General features: G+C 34.0%; 1 protein-coding gene across 1 annotated transcript in view; it reads left to right on the top strand.

Moving 5' to 3' along the window:
- The first annotated feature begins 417 nt into the window (after positions 1-417).
- Positions 418-11,384, top strand: part of LOC149072177 (protogenin-like) — a 79,028-nt gene continuing 68,061 nt past the window's right edge. Inside the window, exon 1 of the mRNA XM_089247394.1 lies at positions 418-698. Within this exon, the coding sequence (XP_089103520.1) occupies positions 632-698 (67 nt within the window). The 5' untranslated portion in view covers positions 418-631. The remainder of the gene's footprint in view (positions 699-11,384) is intronic.

Genomic DNA, 11,384 nt, shown 5'->3' with positions numbered 1-11,384 from the left:
CATTAGGCCAGATAGTTCAGAGCTTACTGTACGTGAAAAAAAAGAAGCATTCTTATATAAAAAAAAAAAAATCGAAATGGTAAAAATTACATGAAAATACGGGACATATGGTCAATTTTGTTTAGATCGAACGTCCCGTATGTCATGGGTCAGCAAGCATTAAGATTTTACAGATGTTTTGTGCCATGATGTGTGTGTCATGCCAAAAAATAGTTAGAAAACATTGATTTAGAAGACGAAGAAACATATTTTGAAATGATTTCGATGAAAATTTACATATTTTTCCCAAAATAAAGTATCTCGATTGAAATATGGTCTTCAGTGATGTTTTACTCTCCACGATGTCGGGAAGCGCCACCTTCTGGACGCAATATGCGCTACAGAGGGTGTGTCTGTTTCTATTAGAACAAAGAATTTAGGAGAACTTGTTCAAGCCGTTTGTGTCTTTTTGCAAAAGCAAAGCGTAGGGGGATTGAGTTTGGCAGTGGATTTTTTAGTATATGTTGCTGCGCTACTTGTTTGTGACACGGCTTGTGTGCAGTTGCAGTGTATTCTTCCGCGTTAAAGTGGTGCTGCTTTACTGAGGTGGGCTATAACTGATTCTTATGGAGTTATTCAAGATTGCGGATTTATGGCTTCCACAATATTTTCCATATATATTTGCGTTTTAACAGCTACTGAAATAATAGGAGCCCGAGGTAAGTCATGCCAGCATCTCACCGCTAAACTTGTTTACATGATTCAACATGATTTCAACCAATGGTCCTATAATACCCACTTCTCATTTCCAAAACAAGTATAGTTTTTAATTAAATAAAGTGTATTTTATCGTAACTATTATACCTAGATCCATGTTAAGAGTTAATTTAATGTTAATGACACTGTCAGTGTTGAGAATGTCAAATGGATCGTGACTTGGAGCGTTGGTTTCGCTGCATTGGCTTTTCTATTCGGGCATGTTGGATGCATGTTTAGGATTGTTTATGTGTATGAGGTGTGCGGTTTTGTGTGATCTTCATGAAATTATATTTCCAATTTTTTTACATGGCGAAGGATTTGGGGGGGGGGAGGAGGGGGGGGGATGGGTTTGTTGTGTCAACACGAATTGGCAGGTATTTGTTTACAAGTAATGAAACCGAAAATATCACTATGAACATTATTCCTTTAGTTTATGGGCTACTTGATTATTTTGACATCACATTTCTTAACATTAACGATTTTCGAAATTGTTAATTATATTTTTAATGAATACTTAACAGATAAGAGTTTGAATTTCTACATTGATGTTGGATTATACTGGAATATTTAAACTGTAAACATCTCAAGTTCGAGAACTAAAAATAAAGGGTTTGTTTTCTTCATGGTGGTTTGTAAATAACCATACAGTTTACACATTTCTTTATAATAATACTGTAACCAGGGGCTTGAACCTCTGAAAACTTTGAGGGGGCGCTGACCCAACCAATTATTTTATGCAATAAACTGATGTTAACTGTCAAAACAAAACAGTTCCATCATAAATTCCAACATATCCCCCATGTGATATTAAACTTTGCAATGACAAAGTTAAACTTGATTGTATTAATCTGGAAATGTTTATTAGCTTGTATGTTTGTTAATTTGATTGTTTTGAGGAATAGCTCTAGCTAAGTGTTTAACGTTGCTTTTGGTTATATATATAGCCTCTTTCTAAATAATTTCTTCAGGTTATAACATACAATTTTGATTTGTTCAAATAAGGATTTTTGTTTTTACTCAAACAATAGCTTGTGTTTTTTTACCTAATAATTTATACAAATACAAAGGCCATAAGAGGCAAATTGCCATTATTAATCATTGAAATAAGAGAACTGAACTGTATAAAATGATTTTCCAGTGGTACAAACATTGTGAAAACCTTCGAAATTAATATTTTGTAGGAATGTTTACATTGCATTTGTGATTAAGTAAACAAAATTTTTCTTACCAAGGATAATGTTTTTTGCAATTTACTTTATTTTCCCCACCTACACATTTGCACAAATTGTTTATAAAGTTTGTTTATTGTGAAAATAAGGTTGCAATCTCTGGTTAAGAACCACTAACTGAGATAATCGCTAAAGTTTCCAGGCAGGAATTCCTGGCTGCCCGTTCTCTGGAATTTTTAGCAGTTTTCAGTTCAAGTCCCAAAAAAAAAATTCCAGGGAAAACTACAGTTGTGAGACAGTGATACTTAAAATAGAATATAAAAATTTTGAAAAAGATTGATTAGCCTAATTAGAATGAAGCCATCTTAGTACTGCATAGGCAAGTTGGAATTCAAACTATCCAAAGAATAAGACATTATTTTTTTTCCTTTGGTCAGTCTGAATAGGGAATGGTTAAAATGAAAAAAAGAAAACGGTTAAATGTCATTTAATAACTGGGAAAATTAGAGAAAATAAAATTTTTCATTCATAAATTTAGGATATGGTGCCAGGGCAACAACCAGAAGTGTCAGGTACACAAGAATGAGTACCAATTCACCCTTTAACATTGATTCCCAACGTGGGCGATGGAATTTTCCAGGGGGGTGGTAGAAGCTATGGGTATAACATAGGATTCTATGGGCTAGATTGCTTTGGGGACGATGGGCAAAAAAAAAATTTCTGAAGAAGGGGCGATGGGACAAAAAAAGTTGGGAAACTGTGATTAACACAGAATTTCCAAGCCTTTTACATTTACTGCATGAATTATTAACGTTATAATACTAGTTATAATACCGAGCAGTGCTTGGGTTTTCTCCATATACTGGCAGCATTAAAGAAGTGACAAACCATTGTAAAGAAATAAACAAGTCTGAAATGCATTTTTAGGGAACCACAGTAACCAAAGTAAACATTCCAAAAGTTGTTGAGGTCCACAAACCATTGTTGCCCGATAGTTCCATTTCCCCCCCCCCCCAATTTTTGACATTTGCCCAGCTCTTACAAACTTTTAGAGTAGCCTATCATTCAAGTCAGGTCCTGTTTGGTATCCATACAAAATTTTATAGATACCGGCCCAAAATTGTAGATTTGTATTGAGAACACACAGAGTAAATCAATTTAAAAATTATAAAGATAATATAATATAGTCAATTATCAAATTTTGGAATCGTGTCATGAAAACATTGTGTAATTGAAGTTGAGTGGCACATGAGTGAAACACAGTGTGTATGTTAATTATTCACTAGATATATGGCTCATTCCCGAAAGAAAAGTGTACAAACCGTTTCCGAGCCTTCATAATTTTTTTTTACAAAATTTCAGAGCATTCTGGTACTAATTTAAATTTTTTTCTAGTACTTCATTTAATTCTCTGTCAGGACATTTCTTAATTTGTATCAGATGGTATCTAATTTTTTTTTTAAATCATTGTTTGTAGCAAAACCTTAATCTGGCTGTCGCAGTTTGAAAAAAGGGAAAACTTTTGGAATCACGTTTTATATATGTGTCATAGATGAATAAAACTGAGTTTTGAAAAAAAAATTTTTTTCTTATTGAAAACTATTTTTTTGTTTGTGTCCCGAAGTTTTTCCCATTTTAAAATGTCCACTCTGTTATGGTCATTTGGGAGATATATTTTTATACCATTAAATCTGATAACATCTTTGAGCTCATTGAAAGGTTCACTTTCAATGCTTGATCAATAATTTTGCATTTGACTTTTTGCAAAATGACTTAATATTCACATTATGTCTTAGATACCCGATTTTTCTCTGTTGGATGTCCACTCTATTATGTTGTTATCATTAATAATTATGATTTTTTTCATCCATATCAACATCGAGTGATAGTACATGGAGATATTCTACAAAATATAAAAAAAGTTTTCATCAATCATTTAAATTTATAATGAAATAAAATAGTTTAGGCTAATTTGTTCACACTGGTATTTTTGCAGTTCATGGGCAAAAAATTTTAAGAACACTTTAAACGAAGATGTTAAATTATAAATTGCCACCTCATTGTCTGTCAGAAATAAAAAGTTTTGATTTTGAGTAGCTAAATACGGTAGACTCTTGGTAACTCCACACCTAAAAGTATCGACAAACATGTCGATTTAAGCGGATGTCGAGTTAGCGGGTTTCGCTCTAAATTTGTGTCAGATGGTTTTTGTGTACGTAATTATATACATTCAAACAATTTGATGAAATAAAATGCTAATTGTCTCATTAATTTTAATTTGGGGTTGTTTCATAATAGAATCAAAACATATAAAAAAAATTTACCTCATGAAAAATAATAAAGTATAGTTGTTTGTTTTTCTTTCCACTGAGAAAACAAAAATTCTTCTACACTTTTCAGTTCATCCCGCGATTGTTCAGCTTTTTCCTGAGTTCGTAGGAATCAACGTATCACATCTACAGCTTTTAATGCATCATGGCAAGATGGTGCAGATACCTCTTCATCTGAACTTTCTGATTCTATTTCTTCGGAACATGGAGCACTTTTTTGTTTAGAAATTAACGTGGTCTTCACTTATTCCCAAGGGATCAGCATGATCCGTCCAGGGAATTTGTTAGTGTTAGTAGACATCCATGCCCGAACCGGGCATTCCTCTTTGATTGATTGATTCTAGAATATCGTCGTCTTCTAAAAGTCCTGAAGTTACAAGATCAAAGTCAACGTTCACAAATTCATCCTCTATAAAATCACCGGTAGGCTTATTTATGCTTTCTCCACACGTAATTTGAGAGGAATCTTCGGATAAATTATCGTTTTCCAAAGACTCTGAACAAAAACTAACATGACGAAAGCAGTTCCGAATCGTGGCACTCGTGACGGACTTCGACGCAGAATCAATCATTTCAATAACATCTAGAACAGAAATTTTTTCGTCCATTTCAACATCCACAAATTCACAAGTTTTTTTGGTCTGTAATTTTCTGTAAAACGTTTTCATACTTAGGATAATTCCTTGATCCAGTGGTTGTGAAATTGCTGTTGAATTAGGTGGTAAAAAACATAATTTTATTGCAGAAAGGTCCGTTATTTTTGGATGAGCGGTGCAATTATCCAAAATAAATAAAACTTCTTTTCTCACTTAAAAATTTTCTATCTAACTTCCTTAACCATTGTTCGAAAATCTCTGATGTCATTCATGCCTTTTTGTTGCCATCATAGTCCACAGGAAGAGTTTTAACATTATTAAAGCACTGCGGGTTTTTTGATTTTCCGATAACTAATGGTTTCAATTTTTCAGAACCATCTGAGTTTGCAGCCAAAAGAACTGTCAAACGATCTTTGTTTTTTTACCTCCTTCACATTTTTCACCTTTGAAGGCAAAAGGTTTTGGTTAGGCAAAAGGCAAAAAAATAAACCTTTCTCATCACAATTAAACACATCTGTATTCTTATACACTTCTATCATTGGTTTCTGAATATCATTCTTCCAATTTTCAACAGTTTCTTGAGATGCAGATATGCTCTTTCCACAAACTTTCCTAAAAACAATGCCATGGCACTCTTTGGATCGGGTCAACCATCCACTGCTCGCAGTAAAATCACCTTGATTGAGACTTTTTGCGAAATCTTTTGGTTTCTCTTGAATTATTGGTCCTCATAATGGGATTGAGTGAGATCGAGCGGATTTGAACCAGAAAAGAGTTGCTTCTTCTACGTCACTGAAGTCTGATTTTGTTATGCGTTTTCTGCTTGGTTCATAAGAAGATTCAAATGCTGACAAAATTTTTTCCTTATTTTTGGCAAATGTTGAAATAGTGTTCCGTGCAACTCCATATTCTTTGGCGAGTTCACTCTGAGTTTTACCCGGTTCTGGTTTTTTCAAAATTTCAACTTTTGATTTTTAGCTTAAAGTGTGAAGTTTGCATGGAGTCATTGCATTCACGGCCGTCGATACTCAAGATGAAAACCAAATGATATGTTCAGCGTTTAACCAGGCTTTAGCTCTTCTTCTTTTACTCCTTTTCCAAGAAATTTCGTAAAACTGAGTTCCACCGAAAACATTCTTTACAACAGACGATATCAAAACTCCCAATAGATAAGATTTTCATCCCTATTGGATGATGACAATATCCACACTTTTTTTTGACCATGAAAAGAATGAAAGACCTTTTTTGGAAACTCCACTAAAATGATAAGCTGGCCAACAGGTTTCAAACATTCATTCTTCACATACACGCCCACGCCCCCCAATGCACAAAAGGGACCCATCATAGAGAACAAAGAAACAAAGGATTGTCAAAGTACCCATGAACAATGTCAAAAAATTCTTAGAACCGGTAAAAGAAGGCCAATTGTAAAAACCAGTCGTGGTGAAGGGACAAAAATCATAGTCGAGTTAAGCCAAACATGTGTCGAGTTAGAGAGGTTTCCCTATATTGAAATTAGTATTGTGTCAACCAAGGAAATAATAGATGTCAAGTTATCCGGATAGTCGAGTTACCGAGAGCACTGTATATGTAAAAAATAAACTTTTCCATGTGCTATTTTGAAAAAATGATGAAAAACCATCAAAACGACAGAAAAAAAGGTAAAAAGAAATTTGAATTGCTTTTTTTAGCATGTGTGTAAAAAATAAGTTGATTTCATTATTTTAAGAGATAAAAGCAGCAGAAATAATTATTTTTTTAGAGCGATAGATGTTTTCGTAACAGAGTGGATAAAATCCATGATTTTCAGTCATAGAACCCAAAAAAAATAAAATATTTTTAAAAAATAAAGGTGAAAAATATTTCTGAAATATTAAACTTCAAGCCATTGGCTATAATTTGAGATCAATTTTATTTTGAAAGTTCAACTTTGAATTTTTCATTTCAAAAATGTGGAATAGTGATTTGGCCAAATACTGAATATATTTGGCGGCCGAATATCAGTTTTCATAAAATTCATTACAAATATAATAAAATTGTTGTCTTTTTAATTTAAAATAAAAATATTCAAAATTTTAAATTATTGAAATTGTATGTGTGTGAATTATAATTATGCAGTTGAAAGATTTTTATTGCCATGATACTCTGACAATCAAATTTAACTATGATACATTAATATTGTATTTTAAAGAATCATTTTTGTTACAATTTCACATCAAATTAAGAAAATGTTAACCATTATTTGGTCTCAAACAACTAGTAATGCATCATAAAATTTACGACTCATTTTCTTGTTTTTTCCTCTTTAGATGCTCTTTTATCCTTTTGCCTTTTTCAGTAGCTTAATACGATAATACTTTGGCCAATATAATTTCTTATTATAATAATATAATTCGTTCCAGAATCACATTCATTAGTCAAAACCAGATTTCTTACTGGTTTTTATGGAAAATAGTTTCTCTTTCTAGGAAGTGCCGAAAATTTCAAAGCAACTTTCATAAAACACTGTAAAAAAGACTAATACTGGCTAAAGGCTGAGATAAACATCTTTGTAATTAAATAAAGGGAAAGGACGAAAAACTGAACATCTTTGTATTTTACACTATGTACGCTATGCAATCAGGTTTGTGAGACATGGTGAAAAAAAAGGTGTGAGGTGTTCTGCGATGTAATGCAGTCAGCCAACTCATTTCTTCTTACACATGCAGATGTAAATAATAAGTTCCTAGAAAGTGCATGTTGTACAGTAGAGTATTAAAAATTGTGGTATGCACTGTAACCATTCAAGTCTGAGGCTTTTTAAAAATACATATCTCTTACCTCAATCATTCATGAGACCAAGAACCCCAAAGCAGAATGTTTTGCATTGTTCTGCAACGAGCCCTTGGCTGACTGGTAATGTTCTGCAGTGAAAGTTTCCATAATAGTGTTTTCTTAAAATTCTTCCAGATTGTTCTGTGACGTACGTCACAGATTTTGGCATATTCTGCTTTGGGGGCCAAGAACATAGTGGGGTTGCAAGCAAAGCAATGAATGAAAAGGAAAAGAAGTGAGATGAGAATATAGCCACGAGCAAGGAATATAGCACACAAGGATGTTTGATATAGCAGAAAGTATCGAGCAGAAACTCGCAATCAGCTTGGTTGCTTAATTAAAGAATGCTCCACATCTGTAAAATTTGAAAAAAAAATCAATTATAAGAACCAATGCTCAGAAATCAATTGAGAAAAAATAATATGGGGTGAATATCACACACTATTTTTAAGGATAACTATACAGAAATATTTCACTCTTATTTTGGTCGCTTTCCTCTCTACATCTTTTCCCGTGGCACTCGAGCGTGAGCACTTCCCGAAAAATCAGTTATATTTTCTATTAAATTTATGAGTAAAAAGTTAAGAAAAATACCAAGTTTATCAACGAGCCCCCCAACCATTTAAATTTGTGTTATTAGCATAGGCAGGAGGATGCAGGTGAAAAATTCGCTTCTCCATCTGAATAGCTTTTTATTTATATGAATATTTGTTCCTTTTATTTTTTTTACACAACAAGAAACATAATTATTGATACACGAAAATCCAGCATAACAAACATTCAGTAGGCCCTATGCTTCCAGTATGGAAATATTGACGGTACACAGATAACAGATAAAGCGTACTAATTTTTCCACAGAAACAAACATACGTGATGTTTTTTTTAAATTTAGACTATTTAAATACATTTTCCCATACACGGTGCATGATAAATTAGCATAAACTCAAAATATAAATCATTTTCGGCTTGGTGTAGCACCTGCACATGAAAAAAATTGGATGGGAAATTTATGAAAATAAATTCATTATTTGCTGTTTCCATTTGATCATCCACACCATTTTGAAGTACGTCGAGAACTAAACATCAACGATTCTGGTGATATTTTTGACCTCACTATGGTTTTTTACAGTGAAAAAAAAACCCTTCAACAGCCACCTTGAAACCACACACAAGCGAGCAGAGTAGCAAAATTAAAACATCTCGATTCTGGTGTTTTATCGTTTGTCTTGGAGTTCCCGCTCTGCTGCAGTGCATGCCACTATATGCAGGTGCATTGGAATCCAGGTGTTTGATTTCGATACTCCAATTTCTTCTCTCCTCATTGTGTTGCTTGCCATCTCATTATGTTTGCAGCTTCATACATCAAATGGCTCAAAATCTCTCTGAAAGAGAAGAGTATCTAGGAAGCAATTCTGAGGTGAAAAAATATTAATCTGGCTCAAGTGACAGTTACTCATTGGATTCATTTTAATTGGTACGAAAATGTAGCTCACAATGCAGCTGTTTTATGATGTCTGATGCATCCATATCAACTGAAATGTTTGTTAGCCAAGACAGAGAAACGTTGAAAAAAATGTTTGTTATCCAAAAAATTTGTAAGCTGAGGCGTTTAGCCGAGGTATCAGAGTATCTTGTCTAGATACATCCTTCAGTAGTGAACTTGACTTGTGGAATTCATGCTCACTTTCACCCTATTGCTGTAGGATTCTATTTTTAGTTTTATATTTTCCCTATCCAGAAAAATTCACCCTGACATAACCTCACAAAGGAGGTATACACCATGCAGTGCAATATAATCAGTAAATTTTAAATTTATGCCAGTTAATTTTTATTAATATTTTTTTCCAATTAGTGTAATTTTTTTTAAATTAGTTTGATGTACTTAGATTTACAGGCATTTGGCCGAACCGAATATTTGGCAAAAAAGTCAAATACAGAATAGTAACTAATTATTATCACAAAAATGAGAAACTTTGCCTGGTTTTAATTTATACAAAAATTGCCATTTACAAATAAATTCAATTAGTCGAATGGTCGACGTGTTTCGGCTCTTCAATGGAGAGCCGTCAGGACCTCGTGGTCAGAATTCACACGAATGAGTCGTGGAGGGGTGATGTTTACGTCTGGTCGTCCGAAGAGTTCGCCTTTGTATTTGCTGCGTCTGAGTGGTCTTCGGATGCGAATTGGGGAGCCATCTGTTGCAAAGTGTTGAAAGTTTTGTCACAACTGAGGTTAATAAAGCCTGTCCAAGCTGACGAGATAGGTGGCGTGTTTCTTCCATCATTAACGAGGAAATTCTGGCATGTTCTGATGAAGCATCCCTCGAGAAAATTCAATTCAGAATTGTGTGTTGCTTTTTTAAAAACAAACGCTTTATCAAAATCAAAATAATGTGAACGTTGCCAACAGTGTTGGGTAATAGCGGAATTATCCATCCGTCCCTTCTGAACATGCTTTCGGTGTTTGAGAATTCGAATATTTAGATTTCTCCTAGTTTGGCCAATATATCCATTTTCGCAATTCTTGTATGGGATGAAGTAGATACCAGATTCTTTGGAGGGTGAGATAGGATCTTTCAGATGGGAAAAGGTGAGTATATTTATTGGCTGGAATATTGTATGGAAGTCAAATTTCTTGAAGATAGAAGAGATCATGAAACTTGAAGAATCGAATGGAAGAACAACGTTATTAGAAAACTGTTTTGAGTCAGCTGGGAGCAAGTTCGTGGTGCATGTCTGGGTAATTTTTTTGAGGATCTTGTCGATGACAAAAGGTGGAAAACCATGATTAGAAGCGATGTCACGAAGGATATTGAGTTCATTCTGGAGGGAGGCCGAATCACTGCAAAGTTTTAGTGCTCGATGAACAAAAGAAGAAAATGCCAAAAGTTTCTGATGGGAGGATGAAAGGATTTTGCATGAGGTGGCATGGAGATAGCGAATGGCTTACGGTACACAGATGTATGAAATTCAGTGTTTGTCTTTTTAATGAGCACTTTGAGAAAAGGCAGCATATTATTTTTTTTTCTATTTCATAGGTGAATTCAATATGTGAGTCAATAGAATTCATAAAATTGAATAACTCAGTGGCATTAACAGTTGATGCGTAGGTGATCCAATGCAAGAAATTATAGGTCTTACTGAAAATGAAGGTTTGTGTATTTTTGGAAGAGCATAAAGTCTCCCGCAGTTTGCGGCGGATGGAAAGATGCTTTTCTTGGTCGAAGAATGTAGAATGGGAGTCTGATTGATTCATCGCCAACATCAAAAAATTTTGGATAATAAGTTCACTCAGCTTCTTGCAAGAAGTTCTTCGAAAAAACGTTCTCATAAATTTTCTGACTTCTCGAATTCTCCAAAAGTTGTCAATCTTTCGAGTGAAACATTGTCTGGTGCCCATTTGAAAGTACTTGAATACAGACTTAATTTTGCATCGCCCAGACCTTATTTTTTTCCTACAAAACTTCTTGGCCCATCGAACAGTCGTTTCTCAACAGTAAACTTTCCCCTGATCAAAAAGAATCTCTTCGGCATTTAATTTTCTCTTCAGTTTCGGCCAATCTAAAAACCACTTCTTCACCATTTGAGAAATCTGAGATCTCTGCCATTCGAGAACTTAAAAGAAACAACAATATTTTCATCACTCAAGCTGACAAAGGTGGCCAAATTGTTGTACTTGATAAATCCATGTATCAAGAGTTGGTTGAAAAATTGATCAACTATGGACCATACAGTTGT

This window comes from Pholcus phalangioides, unplaced genomic scaffold, assembly GCF_987345545.1.
Source record: "Pholcus phalangioides strain wild (caught in Gottingen) unplaced genomic scaffold, Ppha-v1.0 ptg000017l_1, whole genome shotgun sequence".
NCBI lineage: Eukaryota > Metazoa > Arthropoda > Arachnida > Araneae > Pholcidae > Pholcus > Pholcus phalangioides.
The sequence above is the reverse complement of the archived record's forward strand: the minus strand, read 5'-3'. Positions and strand labels throughout refer to the sequence as shown.